At 31.9% G+C, this 21,727-nt stretch overlaps 1 protein-coding gene across 2 annotated transcripts in view; it reads right to left on the bottom strand.

Annotated features, from left to right (window-relative positions):
- Positions 1-20,357, bottom strand: part of Mtr4 (exosome RNA helicase Mtr4) — a 55,002-nt gene extending 34,645 nt beyond the window's left edge. The window contains exons 1-4 of one of the 2 annotated variants that reach the window (XM_076499811.1): positions 20,147-20,357; positions 13,864-13,977; positions 8,194-8,260; positions 4,274-4,449 (exon numbers count right to left, since the gene is read on the bottom strand). In XM_076499811.1, coding sequence (XP_076355926.1) covers positions 4,274-4,449; positions 8,194-8,260; positions 13,864-13,977; positions 20,147-20,283 — 494 coding nt within the window. In that variant the 5' untranslated portion in view covers positions 20,284-20,357. The remainder of the gene's footprint in view (positions 1-4,273; positions 4,450-8,193; positions 8,261-13,863; positions 13,978-20,146) is intronic. The other variant, XM_076499810.1, reaches the window with a different exon arrangement.
- Positions 20,358-21,727: the final 1,370 nt, after the last annotated feature.

The raw sequence follows: 21,727 nt of genomic DNA, 5'->3' as shown, positions 1-21,727 counted from the left end.
AGATTTTCAATAAACCTATTCTTTTAATCTGCATAGAAAGGCTACATTTTGATAGCTATTATAATATTTAGACATAGTAGTGTGACAACATAAAATGTCGAAAAACACAGTCATATTGAAACAAATGAATGAAGCAGTATCATAAAGATAGTACTGTCATATCAAATGATAAAGAAATTAGATGTTCAATTTTCAGTACAGATGCTCGTCAAGTATTTAAAAGTTTACAAACAATAACAAGTACACTGATTTCTTTAGTACACAATTTTCCAAAGATTACATAAAAATGGTGTGAGGGGGTGGTTACATGATTCATTACTTCAGAAAAAGAATAATACAAACATTATTTTAAAATCTGGTTAAACTTTTTGACATTTAGTAAGTACAAAATAAAAATAGCAATATGCATTCTTAACTAGTACAATTATATTCAGAATACCAAAATATACTATATTTCTACACATTAAAGTATGGTTTATAATTATTACCACATAAAACTAAAGATGTAACATATGTGTGCCACAGATACATTTATACACAATGGCATCAGGTTCTGTTATGAGCTATGCATGTGCACATGGGCTGGTTGGTTGGTTTGACATTTTGTGGAGCAAAGCAACTAGGCTACCTGCGCCAAACATCTGGTAAAAAGTTAAAAGTAAAGTAAAATTATTAACATTTGTAAAAAGAATCAAGTTAAAACAAAACAAAGTTTATTTTGAATTAAAAACTTAAATAGCATTAGATCCAATTTTTATATCTAGTTTACAGCAGTAAGAGAGAAAGTACAATAACACAAGTTTTAAAGGACTTTCTGTAGCATAATTTTAATTCTCATAACTTGCCAGGATGACTAATGGGTAAGTTCAAACATCAGCAATAGTCATCTGAAGTTGGCCTGTCAAGCCCTGTTTTGAGTTATTTAACGTTACAGCCATCTTCTAATTTCATATCGAACTAGTTGTACTTTAATTCTTAAAAAGGAATCATATTAAAAAAAAGGTCTAATTTATGAATTAAAAACTTAAATAGCATTAAAAAGGTCAATAGCCTTTAAAAAACTAGAAATATTTGTAAGGTGGACAATGTCACCATTACCAATGACACAGTCCAGCAACAGGGATAAACCTTGGGACAAAACATGTCTAAAATAGTGTGATTGTTGAGAGTTGTAACGATGACAAGACAAGCTTTTTGTAACCTGAATGCCACACAGACAACACACTGGTGCATCAGTCCAAGATAAAAGAAAACAATGAGCTAAAAAACTATGACCAATGAATGGGTAATCTAATTTGGATAACTTCCTCCTTCCGATCCTTATGGAAACAAGACGGCCAAAGTCCAATACAGGGTTTCATTTGGAAAAGCTTGTTTTCACATTGCTCACTCCAAGTCGACTGCCAATGGGCAAGAAACAGAGTCTTGAATGCAGAACCATAGTCCATGTATGGAACAGGCACAGCAGTGACAGTGCCAGAGAGCAGACAGTTTTAGCTGCGGTGTCAGCGAGCCCATTCCCGCAAATACCAACGTGGCCTGGTATCCAGAAAACCTGGATAGAGAGATGGGCCAATCAGTTTTCAATATCAGCGAGAACAGGGTGAGAACTAACATGAAGTGATTCCAGGGCTAGTAGAGAACTAAGCAAGTCAGTATAAATAGTGCAGTTTGAGTACAGTTTAACTTCTATGTGATCCAGGGCAAGAGAAATGGTATACAGTTCAGAAGTGAACACAGAAACTGTTGAGGAACTTATGTGCACAACAACCATACCACAATAAACCATGGCAGAGCCCAGAGAGTCACCAGATTTTGAGCCATCTGTATAAATGGAGATAGAAGAATAGTTCAAAAGATGTTCAGCAAATAAAATATGGTACTTTGAATCAGGAGTATCTGCTTTTCTCAGGTGACTTAAAGAAAGGTCATGCTTGGGGATTGTAATTAGCCATGGTAGGATGGACTGGTCAATGAATAAAGCAGTCATCCAAGCCCAGACCCAATTCATCCAACTGCACCTGGATACGAAGGTCAAAAGAAACAGTGACAGATTGTCTTTTATGAAATAGCATGGCCCACTGAGGAAGGAAAACACAACCCCAGGTGGGATGTTGTGGTAAGGATAAAAGTTTAAAAACATACAGTAAAGATAGTTACAAACAGCAGAGGTGTAGAGGATTTTCATGAGAATCTGTGTACAAGCTCTAGACTGGGGAAGTATGGAAAGCCCTGGTGCAGAGCTGAAGTCCTTGATGATGAATGAGGTCCATCATCTTCTAAGTCAAGGTCCTGACAGAGCCATAGACCAGTGATCCATAATTTAGTTTTGATAGAATAAGAGCACGATAAATCTTTAGCACAGAACATCGATCCACTCCCCAAGAAGTGGAAGAGAAGACATGGAGGATGTTCAGTGCCCTTATACACTTTGTTCATAGCTGCTTGATGTGTAGTATAAAGGTCAGCTTACGGTCAAAGATAAGCGCCAAGAACTTTGTCTCAGGAACCACAGGTAGCACAACTTCACCAACACAAAGTTCAGGATTAGGGTGAATACCCTGTTGGTGGTAAAAGTGCATGAGAACGGGTTTAGAGAGAGAGAAGTTAAAACTGTTTGCTGTAATCCATTTCAGTTAAGGATTGAGAGAAGTCTGTACTTACCACTCAATATACCTCATGTTCAACAACAGACGTGAAATGTGAAATTCATCAACATTTGCAGCAGTAAGGAGTTGTTCAGTGATGGCATTAATCTTTACACTGAAAAATGTGACACTCAAAACACAGTCCTGAGGGACTCCAAGTTCCTGTAGAAAAGAATGAGAAAGTTTCGAACCCACATGAACTTGGAATCACCTGTCTATTAAAATAATTTTTAATAGCAATGAGCAAATGACCATGTAACCCGAATAAGTAGAGTTCTTGCAAAATGCCATACCTCCATGTAATATCATAAGCCTTCTCAAGGTAAAAGAATATTGATACAAGATGTTATCATTTGAAAAAAGCTTTTCTAATTGATGTTTCAAGTCAAATAAGGTGGTCCACAGTGGAGTGCTGTTGTTGGAACTTGGAAACCACACTGGGTGGGTGATAGGAGGTTATTTGATTCAAGGAACCAAATAAGACAGGCATTAACCTTCTCTCTAAGGTCTTACGGATATAGCTTATCAAAACAATTGGACAGTTGTTTGAAGGAATTTTGGGATCCATCCAAGGCTTAGAGAAAGGTAGGACAATAGCCTGGTGCCAAACATCAGAAAAAACATTATCCTGCCAGATTTGGTTAAAAACAATCAGAAGAACAGCAAGAGAAGCAGGAGATACATGGTGCAGCATCTTGTAGTGTTTATCATTAGGCTTGACAAATGTACTGCCAGATTGATGAAGGGCTGTATTGAGTTCCACCTGAGTGCAAAAGGGTAATTATAGTCATAAAGACGATCAGCTCGAATGGAAAGAGGTGATTGCTCTGCCCAAGTCTTGATGGCTAAGAAGGTGGAAGATGAAGCAGAAGTGTTAGATACCCAGCAAAAGCGTTTATCAAGATTATCGGCAATGCTCCAGGTATTAGCTACTTCCTAGCCATCAGAGAGCAAGATTGAAAGGGGGACAGAATTATACTGCCTACTGACCTTTCAAATCTTGTCCCTATATGACTTTGGAACTGGTGGTAGAAAAGATGATGGTTGTGAATTTAATCCAAGATCCCTTCTGGCTTTGACATCTTACCTGCTGAGTATGTGCATGGGCCTGCTAGAAAGTGAAGTGGTTTTAGAGTGTGGGATACCTACAAAAAATATCCCAGGCCCATTTTTTAGCCTTTCGTGCCATGTGGCAGGCAGGATTCCACCAAGACCAGTCTCTCTCAAAATGATAGGAAAATTATCACTGCCTCATGGGTTACTGTCAACCCTCCACAAAAAGTGGGAAAATAGTGAAGGGGAGCAAATTGAGAGATAAATATGTGCACATGGGCATGATACAGCATATGTTGTGATTTTGATATTATGATAAACAGGAATATCAGTTAGATGCTGACTATTTGGTACTGTCAACTTTTTTCTTTTTTAATATGGCAAGTTTTGACTTGCTCAAACAAATGTTTGTCAAACCTTCCAACCTAAGTATCTGCTAGATTCATTACAAAAGGATCCAAACACATAGAATGCTCTGATTATTACTTAAACTACATACCACCCATATCAAAGGTTAAATCTCAGACAAGTTGACTTCCTCTTTTCATATATTTGAAAAAAAACAAACTTACTCAGCAACTACAGTCTTCCCTGCTGAAGTGTGAGCTGAAACTAGAACAGACTGGTTATTTTCAAGGCAAAGAATTGCCTCCTTCTGAAAGGGGTCAAGAATAAAAGAATATTCCTTCACTGGTTTACCAGAAAATGTTCTCAGTGGCACATATTCTATGTCTGGAGGTACAGCTACCTGTTTTGAAATATACATTACCATATTAAGGCTTAAACACTTAATATTCAATACATATTTCTATATTTAGTGTTTTAACGACTGTTCATTGTTTAAACTTTGACAGACTTCTGTAATCTATAATGATTTTTTTAAAAATAATTCTCTAGGTGTGATAATGTATATGGTAACCCCAGATAAGTGCTTCATAAAATTAGCTATTAACAACTTGCAAGTACTTTTTAACAACTCATATATGTATCAGACATCCAAAAGAACAAACTTCTATGTGAGTAGAGTAAAACAACCATAGTTTTAAAGCATGTTGCCAGTCTTTAAGCAAGTTACTTCTCTATTGCTTTTCTTTTTAAATACCCACTTTCTTTTAAAACTAACTTTGCTTCTATGTTGTAAAATAACAAAAATATACCCATAAAACAAAGAAACAAAATCATATTTATAAATTAAACAAAGTATTCAAGAAATATCAAGTTATATCACACTGATATTAAACCTTTTCTAAACAACAGGGATATCCTGAGTGTTTCACATTCTATAAATACTAAAACAAACTGCACAATACCTAGGGCAAACTTACTAAATATTATCTATTTCTGGCTTGAAAAAAATTCCTAAGTCCAAGATTTGTGTTACCTAACAGTGTATTTCTGATAGATATTCATTCACCTTTCATACATAACAGTTTCATTCCTCACACATTTGCTTATGAGATTTGCATGCTGTTTTGAGTTAATACACCCACCTAAAAATGATGCACTTAGTGTGAACTACATGAGTACACGATGACATCATCATGTAACAATAAACCTCCACTAATAGCAGGATAAACAGCCCACCAGTGCAATAACTCCTTTTAAGCACTTCTGCTCAAAATAGTAAATGCAAGAAGCAAATGTGCCAGAAATGGGAGTACAGGTTGTAAGGTGTGATGAGGTTTCAAAAAGAAATAAAGTTTGGGGTGAAGGGAACGTTCAATTCTGAGATGATACTTTGCCTCCATATACAGAACAGCTAGATTCCCACAATGCAGTGTTGAAGGGACCAGTGCAGAATATTAAACCTAAATAAACTCCCTTCAAAACGTACAGAAATGGAATGTCCATGAAGTGTGGCACCTAATGGCAGAGGATCAACCACATCTATAAGATATTGCATGTTGCCTTGAATAGAATATACTCTTTCCTCAGAAGGAAACGGGAAAGGCAAAAGAGCAACAACTGTTGCAGGGATGGGCAGAAATTGATCATTACCAACTGAACATCCACACACAAGTGGTCAGCAAAAATGTGATCAAGTGTAAGGTGTGTGAACAACTCAACTGGACAGACTCTCATTGCAGGAGTGGAACACACTATATATTTGAGGAAGAATTAGTATTACACAGGTAATGTCATCACCAGTGCTGTGCACAATGGTAAGGAAATATACAAAGTTCACCTCCTGTGTTTTACATGAAAAGTTGGGGGAAGAATTCGTAGTGAGGAGACCTGAAACAGTTCTTGTATTTTCATCAGATGTCTGCCTGAAATGACTTTTATTGGGGGCAGTGCAAATCCTTTTTTGAAAAGGCAGCAATCAGGATATGTAGAGAAGCATCTAATATGTCAACCTTGGTCATCCACAAACCTAGTACAAAAGACCATCTGAGAAAAAAAAGAAACCCTCCATGATGAACGAGGGGACGATTAGAAATCTACTGAGATATGACAGGTATGTAACCAAATGCCAAACATCACTCTTCTTAGGGACCATAAAGATATGAAAATAAAAAACCCAGAGTAGAGGCATTTTTCTTGATGGTGTTCTTGGCCAAGAGATATGAAACCACATCCTTGAAATGCTAAACAGGAATTGAGGGAAGATGAAAAGAATGGGAAAAGGGAAGGAAGAGAAGTGAAGGCATAGGTAGTAGATGAAAACTAGGAGAATCCATCTGTTGGCTAAACAATGAATACCAAAGGCTGGCAGAGTGAGACTTAACAAGACAGTCACCCCTGACAACAATAAGAGTGAGGACAGAAATAACAAAAATTCATTAAAGTTTCCCCCCCCTTTTTTTTTTTACACTTTGGCTATCAAATAAATAGGTAAACTAGAACAGAATTTTAAGTTTCAACTAATGCAAATATCATGGAATTGAATTATTATACAATAAACATGTCCATTCAAAACAATGTTGAGGATAAGAACAAAAATATTTCAATCACAGGTGCTTAATGGGAATTACTGCACAAGGAGGTTGTATCATCTTCCTACTGATGGAAGAATATCATCATATAATGATGTCACTGTGCAAAAGCAAAGTTCATGATAAAATTATGAGACTTTGTAAATGGGAGTTAGTTTAAGGCTAGTGACATGCAAGTCTAATAAGCAGTTATGCAAGGAATGAAGCTATTCCATGTAATGTGGTTATGTACTGTCTTAGAAACATGATTTAGTTTATCTTTGTTTTTCATATTGTATTTTCTGTAATTTTCTTTAGATCATGAAATTTGCAAATTTATTTTTGTAAGACACTATTTCAAAAAAACATTAAAAGTACTCTCTTTCATCTTACAATCTGAATTTTATTTGAACCTTTTATAATGGCATCAGATCAGGAAAGATAATTTTCTAACAACATTCTCTGTCTGAATTATTTCATACATATATAATAAATAATTTTTTTCCAATAAAGTACTTACAATCATTGTTTGAATACAAGACACTCATAAATAATATTCAATAAATAACAACTTCAGTCACCAAAATACTTTGCTACTTCTAACATACTCTCTAAGTAAGATTTAATATAAAAGCATTTTCAGGAATGTAAACAATGTCAAATTAAATTATAAAATAGTTTATAATTTATGGTTTGTTCCTATGTATTTTAAGCTACCCAGTGTATTCTTTTATTCTTCTCTGCCAAAGCTAGGTCTTGTCATTTACTAATAAAATCATAAATTATTAATTTTGATATCATTTATTTAGTCTATATTATCACAAACGGTTTATACTCTACTCTATCCAATGATATTTAAATTCTGCCTGTAGCTACTTGAAAAGCAGAAATTCATTAGTGATTTTTAATGATAAAATAGTATAAGTGTAGGTTGTATCTAATAAAATATGTGAAAGAGAAAGAAAATACATTAGAAACAGAACACTGATAATTATATTGCAAAGAAATAATATTTCTTTCAGCAACTACAAGCCTGTTCCTTTGGATGGGCTTAAAAATTCAAAATATTTTTTTTTAATTGATAAGTGTATTGTATACAGGCACTTCTCCCTAAAGTTGTGCAGAAATGTGTTTGAACTTTTCATTTTTCTTTGCAAATTATGCTAGAAGTTATAAATTGACAAAATGTTATTCTTAAAACATTTTCCTAAATTATTGTTGAAATAAAAGATTATTATTTTTACTTAAATATTTTCAATTGACTTATAGGTTTGCATTCAACAGCTAAAAGGTACTCACTGGTCATTGGTCCAGAAAGTGTTAAATTTAGTAAACGAAACAAATTCTTGAAAGCACAACAGAGATCAATTAAAAAAAATCACAAAAAATATATAAATTAAAACTACTGAGCAAAGTTCAAAATCTGTTGGAATTCTTCCAAAGACAAAATGACATGCACCAGTCATTATATTCCTGTTAATGATTTCATAAACTTGTGGTATTTTTTTTTCTCAAATACAATAATGGTTAAAAGGTTTTAAAATGTGCATAAGTATATATTTTTGGGGATTACTCACCTCATGTAAGCAGGCTTCCAAACTTTCCACAGTATGAATCTGAATTCTAGAAGAATAATCTAATGGGCTAAGAAGAAAATGTCACATATCACTTCTCTAGTTTTCATTAAAAAAGTTCAAACTGAATAATGCTTATTAAAAAAGGCTAAAAACACCACAGAAATTAAACTTTCCTTATTGTATGTGGAATAATTACATACAAGCTAAAACTAAAAAAGGTTCACACACACATAAAATGATTATCCCCAGAAAAACAGATCTGCATTTTCATTTGTCCATTTTTTGAAAATGTTTTTCATGGAAACTAAACATACTCTTTTATTTCTTGATAACTTATAAGACTTTGTTACTGCAAAATATAACTACCATTGCTACTAACTGTAGAACAATGTAATACAACATTATCATATTGTATGTAAAAACTACAAAATATACTAAAAAATAACAATGCTTATACAGTGATAACTACTGTAAATGCTCTGTCCACATAGGGGTGGGAGTGTAAAGTCAAAGTGTGCATGTCACAACCTTTTTAAAAAACTGCATTCAAAATTTAAACTACTTTATTAGCGATATTTATCGATAAGCTTTGTATCACAACATAGTTTATATTTCAAATTCTTGTATCATCCAAGTCTAAATATATTAGTTTCAAAAGAAAATATATAAGAAATACTAATTTTTCTGTGTCCTACTTTCTTTATTTTCTGAGACATTAGTAAATTTATCATATTAATCCGACCATTCACACTTTTGAATTCACTTATTTCCTCATGCTTACTTATCAAAGGTATATATTTATAACTAACAGAAAGGTCATTTTGTGATCTATGTGCTTCTGCTGATAGCCACTGTTTTAAAAATAGAATATTTTGTGTATACACTGAAGTCAGATAAAAGGAAATAATCTGACCTGTTTACAGTTTAGTCAAAAAGTCAGACAAATTTTAGTAGTATTGGAACATCGTATTTAAGTGCTTAATATATACATTTTTTGTTCAGAAAGCAAAATGAAGTAATTTTTTGGACAAGAAACTTAGTTATAAAAAGAAGGCTTATAATACCACCTGAGTACAAACTGGCCTAAGGCTTATGCAAGTTCTAAATTTATTGTTCTTTAATTTCTTACATATTTTTTAACAAAAGTGACTAAATTGTAAAAATTAAACACTTACTTAACGATTTTTTATGAATGTGATTTGAATTGCATAGGAGATCACATTATGGAACCCAAAACTTTGTTTACCCAAAATATTACATTGGGTGGTATGCAGGATGTCCAAAAATGAATATACTAAAAATAAAGGTGAATAACTTTATTTTTGAGATAACAACAAAAATTTATTATAACTACATGTGGTAGGCTTGTAAGTTTTGTTGTATAATTTTTGTTTTATTCTTGTTTCTTTGACAAATGGGTATTTGTAAATACATATGCTATAGGGTTCTGTATTCCACAACTCTGAGAAACTCCTGGCTTGTTACAAAGAGCAACCTTCCAAAACAATACAGTATCACCACACTTTGCTTGAACTGTTAAGTTTTTTTAAACCAAACTTTTCCAGAGCACTAGATTAATAGGAAAGGACTTATCAAATGACCTGCTTATTTGCCTGATTTAACTCCTTCAGTTTTCACCTTTGTGGCTTTTTTGAAAACAAAAGTCTACTGCAACAAACCAAAACCTTGAAGAACTAAAGCATTGGATTCATGATGCTATCTTATCCATCCCTACTACTGTATTAAAAAAATGTTTCTCAGTGTTTGAAGTAGATTAATTATAGTGAATGATGGAAGACACGTAGAAACCCTTTAATTATTAAAACTATAACTTACAAGCCCATTACCTGTCTTTATTCTCAATCTTACTTATCACAAACAACAATAAAGTTACTCAACTTCACTTTCAGCAAATTCATTTTTGCACACTCTATATTGCTTCTTATAGTAGTTAGAAACAGTTTGAAGAACAGTAAAACAGAAAAATTACATTAAAACAGCAGTGAAAAGCTAAGAACCATAAGGTTCTTAACATAAATAATTACAACTGTTTGTTACAGTCTGTTGTCATTCTGGAAAAAAATAATTATTTCCTATTTTTCACCTCATGTTACAGTGGTAAAAAAAAAGATATAGAATACAAAGTTAAAAAATGGTATTCATTTACAAGGTTTTAAAGGTTATGCAAAGAAAATATAAAAACTGCAAGATGAAACTTATAGTAGTTAGAAACAGTTTGAAGAACAGTAAAACAGAAAAATTACATTAAAACAGCAGTGAAAAGCTAAGAACCATAAGGTTCTTAACATAAATAATTACAACTGTTTGTTACAGTCTGTTGTCATTCTGGAAAAAAATAATTATTTCCTATTTTCACCTCATGTTACAGTGGTAAAAAAAAAGATATAGAATACAAAGTTAAAAAATGGTATTCATTTACAAGGTTTTAAAGGTTATGCAAAGAAAATATAAAAACTGCAAGATGAAACTACGTGTTTTTAATCTCAGCATAAAAAACTTGCCTTTTAGTAAAACTGACTCAATAAAGATTTCAGAAACTCAGACAAATATTTAATAAAAATACTTTATCAGAAAATTTGATTTTTTTGTGTACAACAGACTTATAATGTCTACTATGAACTTGTTAATTTCATGAAGATACACTTAACACAGAGTTATAGTATGTATAGTTTCATGACTGCATGGTGTTTACAAGGTTAGTCAAAATGACCTATCCCACATTCAGAGAGATAATGTAACAAGACATGATAAATACATATAAAACATAAAGCAATTTTTACGACAATAAAGAAAGTAATATAGGGACTCGATATAATGCATAAAACCACTAAATACTAGCAATTACAAAAGCAATGCCCCCCCCAAATCTTGAGTATAATACATAAACAATAGCATCCAAGCCAAGTGTTTCTACAGTAACACACAAAATATTACTTCTATTTTGAGGCAGACTACAATCATAGTAATCAAAAAGAGAAGATACGTCTATCAGTATTATCTACAGTACAGTTTGAAATGGCAGTGAAACATTTGCTTTGATATATTATCCACTATCCTAGTTTTAACACCATTATAAGATGTATGTCCTTTTAGCCACTGTTTTAAAAAGAAGGTAAAAATTTATCTTTTAAAAGACTGGGTAACCAATTCAAGTTTCCTAGTTTGTAATTTTTGGTGTAACACATGTACATCTTTTAAAATGTTCCCGTGTTCTTCAGCTGTATTCTTTTATAAGACTAAAGGTAAGCTTAAATAATAAGTATGAATGAGTACAGTATCTTCTGACCTAAATATTCCACAGCATACTTTAAAAAAGATCCACATTTATCAAGTTCAGTTTAAAGTTATCAAGTAGTCAATTGTGAACATTAAGTACAAATAATAAATAAAATGCTTTGTTAGAGCTGTATGATTTAATCAGTTACCTATGACCAGCAACCACATAAATGTCGTGTAATACAATCAATTAAATGAAATAATGATTATATCAATTTGCTGAAATTAGTGTTTCTAATTATTAACGTTTTTGATTATTCTAGCAATAGATTAATCAAATTTCCGATTATATCGAGTGTCTGGAACTAAATGATATTAGGGTTTCTGATTATTCCACTTATCCAAGCAATACAAATACTAAATTTGCTAACCCTCTCTTTGCTATAGCAATGCTCATCAGGCTATCTGCTATATTCACTAATTTTTACTGCTAACTAAAATGTAGGCAACTGGCTGACAGCATCCAATGCCTATATTGTTCTTTCCCACAGTTTGAAGAACAATACATTAATCTACTAAACAAATGTGATCAATTAATATGACCACTAATTAATCCACTACCAAATACCATCAATCACCCAGCTCTGCACTTTTGCATGTATGTTCTGCAGAATAGATGGGATAAGTTTAAATTTTGAATATATGAAGAGTATTCAAACTCATTTTAAAAGTATGTTACTGATTCAATAATAGTAAATGCTTTAAAGTAATGTAATCAAAAACTAAACTCATTACATATTACAGACTAACTGAATTGTTTAGCTCATGAAATTTTCAAAACATGTTTAGAATTTTTCCATATGTGCTATCAGGCCCACTTTTTTATGTCAATTTTCAGTGCAACAAGCTTGTACACTTTCTAATTTGTCTTCTTGCGTTACAGGTAGATTAATGTCTAAACTTTAAACTTATAATTATCCTATAAAATAAGAAATAAGATATTTGCTAAATTTATCTTATCTGTTATGAATTAGTACTTTTTTAAATATTTAAGTTTTTAAGCATTAAACTTGTATTTTATCAATTATTTGGTTTTTCTATTGTTGTTGTTTTGTCATATGATGCAAGTGGAAATGAAATCAACACTCATTTTCAATCCAAATATGATTAAAAATTAAAGTATAATAATGTTTATATTTGTATTTTTCTTATCTAAGAGATGTTCTTGGTTGTATAACTTATGGTTAAGAATTAATAGTAAAGACAACTACTTTGCAATGCATCAAATACGTTATTCAAACATTGTAAAATCTTAACCAAATATGGTTAACAGATTTTTCATGAATGTTTTAAACCTAAACTTCTACATACATTATACTTTACCATAAGCACAATATACTGAAGCTTCAGAAAGAGTAAAATGATGTCTTAATAAAAACAACTAGGAGTAAACAGTGACCATTAAAATACTCTTTACTATAAAAGGTAAACTTCTGAGTAACGTTTTCAGACAGCAGGATACCCCACGAACTAAACCAACTTTTATATCTGTGCAGTCTGCAATACTCTTTCAGTGAATACTAGGGACAAAAGAGTAACCAATCAACTAATTTGCTGCCTATCACTAAAACGTGCCAATTCATAAGGTGAGGCATGTGGATTATTGCCTCACACTGAATTTCAAAATCTCTAACTCAAACACTTTTTTTTTATCAATATTTATAGTTTAATGTAATCATATATTAGAGTATAATAAAATTAAATAATTGCTACTAAAGCTTCATTCACAAATTCAACTTCTGCAAAAGTAAACGGCAAGTCTTCAAACAAAGAACAATACACGTCACCAGAACCCATTACCAACCCAAGTGGAGAGTAATCAAAATGTTTGAAACAGGCTTGAAAGGACAATAAGTTACAAGACACATCCCTGGTTAATTTCAGTTTCTTAAATTACCTACTTCTCAAAAAGGCCACCAGGCACCACTACCATAAAATACGAGAATTTTCACACAAATAATTTGAAATGACTACTATTTGTACAAACATATGGCAAGCAGCCTTTTTTTTTTTTTTTTAGTGGGCTTAGCACCAGTAGTACAACCATGTGGCAAAACATATTGGATATTCAGAGTTAAAAATATACAGAGAAAAATGTTTAAATTTGACTAAATTAAAATTCAACAGACATCAATATTTAGTATGATAACCAAAATTAATATGCTAAGTCAATAAATAGCAACAAACGTGTCATGAATTACAAATTGAGTACAACTCTGTAAAAATAAAGAGAGAGATATGACATACCCATGTAAGATGAGTTAATGAATTTTTTTTCAAATTATTTAGAAATTTACTGGTAAATGTTCTTCTGTTTCATTTATATATAAACAGTTTAGATAAACAAAAAACAAACAAGAACTAAAAACTTACTTAATATCGTCAAGTAAGCTCTCAGTCTTCTGTTTTTTAGCCAGTGTTTCATTTTCTTCATCATCACCAAAGCCTCGTTTCCCTTCAATCACAGACTTCACAAAGTCATCAGAACTAAAAAATAAAATAAAGTATATTTACATGTTTGGCAGCCCTGTTTGCACATAAATTATTTTAATAAATGTAGTTGAATATATGTTAAAAATTACTAAAGACAAATTTCCTCAGTACTTTGATGTTGATAACTTCACTTCTTTCTTTGGTTCATTATAACTTTCCAATACATACTTTATATAAATTTTGAACTCCATAAAATACTCAATCAGTATTAAAAAGATTCATTGGAAAAAAACTTTATGCCTATACTATGATTTACATAAGCCCTTGTTTTTCAATAAAATTCCTTTCATATTTACTAATAGTCACATCAAACACTTGCAACACAAAACTTGGTTGCAGTATACCATTACTTAATGCAAGCCTCTATGTGCAGTTTAACAATAAACTACGTAAAATCAGAAAAAGGATATGTAATAATCCACAGAAATGGATATAGCATGCACTTTTGTTTTAAACCTATCTTAAATTGGAATATGCAAAAAATTCTCTTAAATCTCACAATAACTTTAAAATGGGAAGTTTATTCAAGACTAAAATATTAAAAATTCACTCAAAAACAAATTATTTGCTCTTTACACATTGCCTGCAAATCTAAGAGCAAAATGAAGTTATTTCTTGGCTTATCCATTAGCATGACTAGAACTCGTTGATTTTACCTACAAGCAATAATTTCATTAATTAGTGCCAGGTAAGATAATCAAATAATTAAAATTACAATTAATTGATGTTACGAAAAATAATCAACTACTTGAAATTAATGTTTCCAATATATACTGTATTTGATTATTCCAACAACTGATTAATAAAAATAACAATTAGTTGACTGTCATGAAAAATAATCATTTTACTGAGTGTTTCTCATTATTACTGGTTTTGATTATTTCAACAACTGATTAGTCAAAATTACACTTACATCGGTTGTTACAAAAATAATAATGAAATCAAATTTATGATTTTGCAATTATTATTATATTCAATTATTCCAACTATTCAAGTAAATGAAATATTGCCAATATGTTTATTGTTAAGTGCAAAAAATATGTGACAGGTATACTAAGTGTCTCCTTTAGTAATGTATTCAAGTTTGTGCTTCTCAGTAAAAGAAATATTTAACTCTTCTTTTTTTATACTTCAAACCTGGAAAAGTATTAAAAGTTCAAAAACATATATTACAGAAGGATACGAGTTGGGTCAATGGTTCCCAAACTCTTTTACTATAATGTTCCTTTGATGTGAATAAAAATAATCAAATATGTGATTTATCAATTTCAAAAAATAATTACTAATGAAATTTAATGACTTTTATGGAATACTTTTTCTATTAAATTGTATGTTTGTAATTTTATGTGGCCTTTTCTTTTCAATTTATATGTATTATAATCAGACCATTAGCAATTTACCAAGTTAGGGTTAAATTTGTAGTCTGATGAGCAATTAAATACACTATTTTAAGCAAGGTTATCTTATTTTCATTTCAAATAAGTAAGGAATCCTGTAATTTAATTAATTGAACATAATTTTTGTCAGCTTATTGTTTATTTAGAATTAAGATTAATTCAGCATTTTGTTTCAGTGCACTAATATAAAACTGACCTTTAGTCTTTACAAAGTGACCCTGTCTTGGCTGTGTTCTAATGGACTAGTATCTTGTAATATACATACACATTTCAATAATAATATATTATTTATGCATATTGATTATTACTATTTTGAAATAAGTTATTAAACTTTTCTTAAAACTTAGAATGGTAAATAAAGAAGTAAAGCAAACAATTATCTCTTCTAGCTATGGGGTTTGAACTTGGTTGCTGCTGGACATATATTTTTAAAATTTCCAAATAGAAGATATGAAACTATATTTCAGAATGGCTGCTATGGGTATTAACACTTTTACTGATCAGGAAAGAACAACATTCCAACTTTCCTAGGTCAACTTCAAGTTAAGCAATAGAGAGTGTTTGAATGTGACTGTTGACGGACATGACTTAGGGACGAGAGTGTAAATGGGTACCGGATTGTAGGGGGTGTTGCAGATGGATGTTAGGTTATTAATTAGTATAGGTATAAAAGTGTTCCTTTATTATGGTTCAATTTTGGTTTTAGTTGCTGTACAATCAGGACTTCTTTGATTTTGCATTTGTTTAGATTTGTTTCCCTACTTAATATATGGGTGTTTTCTATGGTTATGTTGTGTTTAGTTGATTTGCTGTGTTTAAAAATGTGTGAAGGTGTTTTTTTGTGTTCTTTGAATTTAATTTTTCTATTTGTTTCTCCAAGATAGAAGTCATGGCAGTTGTTGCATTGTATTTTATAAATTATGTTGGTGTTGTGTTTGTCAGTGTGATTGTTTACTAAAGACCCAGCCTACCACCTTGAAATTGTGGTTCTTAAAGGTGAATTTTCAACAAATTTAATAATTGCCTTAGAAACTGTACTTTGGTTAGGTATAATTCCTGTGTAGTTGTCACATGTTTAAACACTTTAGTTTTTGAGTAAAAAATGAAACAGCATATGCAGGTCCTTGAACTCAAGTTCCTCTTGGTCGTTCGGCTGTTTCTGTGACGTTTTACAACTATGACATAATAGTTGCCAAACACGCTTCGTTGTGTGCCGACCATTTTGTTCCTTTCAGTGCTGGTGTTTTATGTAAATCTATCAGTGCTTTTTTTGGGTTACATACTTTGCAAGACTATTTTCTGTCTCCATATTGCTACTTTATTTTTACTGCATTGTTTATGGTTGTAAAAACAGTTCAGCATTGAGCAAAAGCTTCTTTTCTTTCCGTGCAAGGAGAAGAAACCGGCAAGGTGGCAACAGTGGGTACAGATGGTCAATTGGAAGACCTGGACTCCACACCATACAAAGCTTTGTCAAGATCACTTTGAACGCTCATGTTCTGTGTCAGATTCCACTGTTTTGGATTCCGTGGGTTTAAAGCCAGGCAGGTTGAGACTAAAAAACCATCAGCAGTAGACAGGATCGTCCCCACCATCTCTCCTCATGTAGAGCTGAGGACTGATCTCAGCCTGCAGCATACAGGTTCCACCCCTCTGAAGCCATCCCTTGCCATCATGAAAAGAACTGACTTAAAGGTATGTGTGCAGTATAACGCGATAAACGATAACTGGTATAATATAATAATTTAAAAAGTACAAGTTTTTGAAGAATGTAACTAGACATACACATTTCACATTCATGAGTGTGTTTTGCATTTGTGGCACATATAAGTCAGTGAAACCTTGATTTCCTAGTCTAGACAGTGGACAAATCTATCCCAAATAGAGTATATTCTAAGTTTAAAAGCTGGTAAATCATTCTGAAGATGTTTTTGTATCATTTTCAAATATGGAAAAGTTTGAAGAATTCCATTTTTCAAATTTAACATTTCAAGATAAATTGAAATAAGACTATGTCTTGAACATGTCGAAGTAATCAAGTACATGTTATGTATTTAAAAAAAAAAATGTAGACTTGTAAACAATCAAATATAAACTCCATAACACATTTTCATAACTCATCATAATAAAATTAATTTTAACACAGTACTTTGACATTGTCATATTAAATGTAAATCTCATAAATCTTATAAAGAATGTTGTTTTAATATATAAACTTATTTCTTCAGTATCACTCACAATTCCGCTACTCTCACTCATGGAACTGTCCTCATCACTAGAACTCATCAGAACTGTGTCAAAAGTAACTGTTCTAGGTTCATTCAAAGTAGGTTCAAATTGATATGGCACTACTCATCACTGTTCAGACAACAAAGTCAAAACAGACTCTGCCTCTGTTTCTCCATATGCACTGGCCATGTTTATTTACATTCAACATGCTGGTAGTTTGTTTGGCAACTATTACGTCACAGTACTTTTCCTAGCGGCAAAAGTAAAAACTAAAACATTTGGATTGCCGCTCAGAAAGGGCCCTTTCTGCACCAAGTTCTATGTTTCATTTATTAGCACATATTTTTTATAAAAAATGTGAACCTGCAAAATTAATTAGTATGAGTAGTTCTTTTGACTGCAAAGTTTTCTTTTTTCTGTAAAATTCACCTTTAAAGAATATGGTAGTCTTAACAGATTAAAATGGCTGAGAAAAACCACTAGAAGAACATTCTAAGTTGTTGATTGGTTATTCACATCATATAGAAAAGCAAGTGTATATAAGGGACAGTTTACAGACATGGAAGAAGGTGAATGGGGCCACTGTATTCCTTTCAGTAAATAAATCATATTGCAGAAAATGAAAAGATACGAGGTTCTTATTTTTGTCAATATCGGTAATTTGAGTTTCTAGTTTGTACAAAACTACAGACTTGGTATTCTGACATTGCAAACACCTAATTTGAGCCAGTGCTACATTCAAAATACCACATGATTAAAAACAAAAATCAGTATTTAAGACTTTTAATTCTTACTTTTAAATTAAGAAATTAACTATGTATAACACTAAAATTAGAATTATAATCTACAATTTTATACTAAACATACTAACATAAATTCATAAAATAATAGAAAAATGAGCTTTTAAATGCAAGTCAATAAAAACAATGACATGGCCTTTGACATGTGGCCCATCATGATAGGATTAACTTTTCTGAACCTTTTGTTACTTGTTATTTACAGACTGAGAATAATAATTGTGATAAAAAAATTAAATATGCAGTTTTGAATACACTGTTTTCTCACATATTTTTGGATAAAAAGTTTAGAATCTGAAATTCTAAATTAGGAAAGTATAGCCAATCATCAAATCCCCCTTTGCCTGTGCAAATTAAAAGAATAAATGAGTAAAAGAAACGTAATTATCATTTGACAGTTATATCACTGGAACAATTTTTGTAACTGCACACAAAACACGTTTCTTATGAAGTTGATTAAGACAGGACCTACTTACAAATTATATACAGCTGCCTAGTTACAAAGAATTCACTCATAATGCAGTTGTATTTGCATTTCCAAAGTGTAGCCAGTGAATGTTAAAGTCAGACACCTTGTAACTCTCTAGCAAATGTGAATATGAACCTTGCATTCTGCGTGTGCATGTAAGTGAATAAATCATAACTATAAAACAGTAATGTATGTGTTTTCTTATAGCAAAGCCATATTGGGCTATCTGCCGAGCCCACCGAGGGGAATCAAACCCCTGATTTTAGCATTGTAAATCTGTAGACATACCACTGTACTAGCAGGGGACAAACAGTAATGCTATCAACATTAAATCATAACAGATATCAAATTTTAGTTTTGTTGTAATGTTTGTCTTATATACTTATATATACAATTTTATTTTTAACATTTTGATGATATATCTTTCATACTAACCATTAATATCTATATCAGCCAAAGGACATGAAGTATAATTGACATGCTTTAAACCACAACTCTAACATTATTATCCAGGTTAATTTGTGCATCAGGATTTTTCCTCTTTGCCTGATATTAATGATCTGGGAAGTGCATGCATAAATTTTAAATAAATATGAATATAATTCCCTAAACTGTGCATAATATCTTAAGTCAACTATTTTTTTATTATTTTGAATTTAAATCCACATTCTTATTTTGTACAATTTTCTCATTTTTAGGTTATTTTTAACTGTAACATATTAATTTTATTATTTATAAATAAGGTTTTTCTTTAACTATTTGTGTTTCCTCAATGGAATGTAACCATAACCTTACTAACCTCAAAAAACGTTTTTGTTTTTTCAGTAGTGTCATGATGTATCCTTGCTTCAGTTTTTAGTTATTCTACATTAAGGGTAAAAAGTAAGCGAATGTATATGAAACACTTTTTTCTTTCATTTACTGTGAAAACAGAAAATTCGGTAAATATGCACCATTGAACAAATCCCATTTCTAAGAAATTTTAAGAACAATGGACATATTGCCATAAGTATCGGTCCATCCAGAATGTTCCAATCACTAAACTTTTGTTACGCATTTTAATAACCTACACTATAATTAAGAATAAGTGTATACTAATTACAAATAAACACTAACAGTAATACCATTCATACTGCATATGGTAACGTTACGTATAAATAGATTTCGCTTAATGTGAATCTTAAAGCAACGTGCCCAAAATGACATACAAACCCAAACCTGTAAGTTTTACTCTATACATATTAACATTTTAATTAAAAAGAAACTCAAACCTCGTATGTTCACTTAATATAGGTGATCCTTTCTCATCCTTAACTTTTGGTGTTTTTTCTTGGTTCTTCGAGAATTTATTTGTGCTTGTACTCGGTACATCTTCAAATACACTAAACAAGTCCTCGGTGTCTGCCATGTTGCAAATGATATATTTTAAAGGTAGCACTTACATAAAAATTTCAACAAATAATATTATGATAAGTTTAAATAAAATGTTTCTTAAAGGATGAAACGGGGAAAACATTCACGATTAAAAATTCAGTGAATGTATATTGTATAAATATATTTATTTTGTTTTTTATTGCGTGTTTTCAGGCGTGGTCACATGTTTAATTATTATTCACTACACACGTCGCAATTGAAAAAGTTGTTAATTTCACTTTTTCAAGGCGCAGATAGTCTACTTGTTTTGCGCCATAAAACGCCAAACCAACCAATCACTTTTTCATAATTAGAAGGAACATATATTTATTTATGTATTTCGAAGCAATATTTTTCTAAATGTTCGTTTATGTGTACTGTAGTTAGTTTACTCACTGTGTGGTATACAAACTAACTATACCTTCTCACTTTCAGGAAGATTTTTAAATCGTTTTTTTTTTCTAATTTTGTGCTGCCATAGATAACACATGTCAAGTGGATTTCGTTCTGATGGATTTTTTGCTCCGTGGTTATGATATTCTATGATGGTACTGATATCTTTAGGAGTCTTAGGTCCACTTTATAACGGGAAATTGATCACTTGAATTGGTTTTCTAAATTTCGCGCAAAGCTACACGAAAGCTGTCTGCGCCAGCCGTCCCTAATTTAGCAGTGTAAGACTAGAGGGAAGGCAGCTAGTCATCACCACCCACCGCCAACTCTTGGGCTACTCTTTTACGAACGAATAATGGGATAGACCGTAACATTCTAACGTCCCCACAGCTCAAAGGGCAAGCATGTTTGATGGGACAGGGATTCGAACCCGCGACCCTCGGACTACGAGTCGAGTACCTTAACCACCTGGCTATGCCAAACGTGATCAATGGAAAATTACGGAGTATTTAAGTTAAATAAATGACTATGTCCGAGCCAAAACAAAAAAAAGACTTGATGCATGATTTAAAGTGAAACATAATGTTTATTAGATGCAACACAAATCACAACATGCATCCTTGCAAGTTTTCCAGGATTAGTTAATTACTCAAAAGTCTTCGTCTCTTGAGAAATACTTCCGTTGATGCATTTACTGTTTATTCATGATGTTAGAAAACATGACTCCCTATAAACCAAGCACTTTTGAAAGGTAAGTAATATAGGGATGTATTTGATTTCTGTAGTGCATATTAATGTATAGAAACATACACTGTATGGCCTAAAGTGTGTAGACACCCGACCATCACACTCATATGTGCTTATTGAACATCTCATTCCAAAACCATGGACATTAATATGGAGTTGGTCCCCCTTTGCTGCCACAACAGCCTCCAATCTTCTGGGAAGGCTTTTCACTAGATTTTGGAACATGGCTGCGAGAATTCGCTCCTATTCAGCCATATGAGCATTATTGAGGTCGGGAACTGATGTCGGACTAGAAGGCC

Source organism: Tachypleus tridentatus, chromosome 4 (genome assembly GCF_004210375.1).
Source record: "Tachypleus tridentatus isolate NWPU-2018 chromosome 4, ASM421037v1, whole genome shotgun sequence".
NCBI lineage: Eukaryota > Metazoa > Arthropoda > Merostomata > Xiphosura > Limulidae > Tachypleus > Tachypleus tridentatus.
The sequence above is the reverse complement of the archived record's forward strand: the minus strand, read 5'-3'. Positions and strand labels throughout refer to the sequence as shown.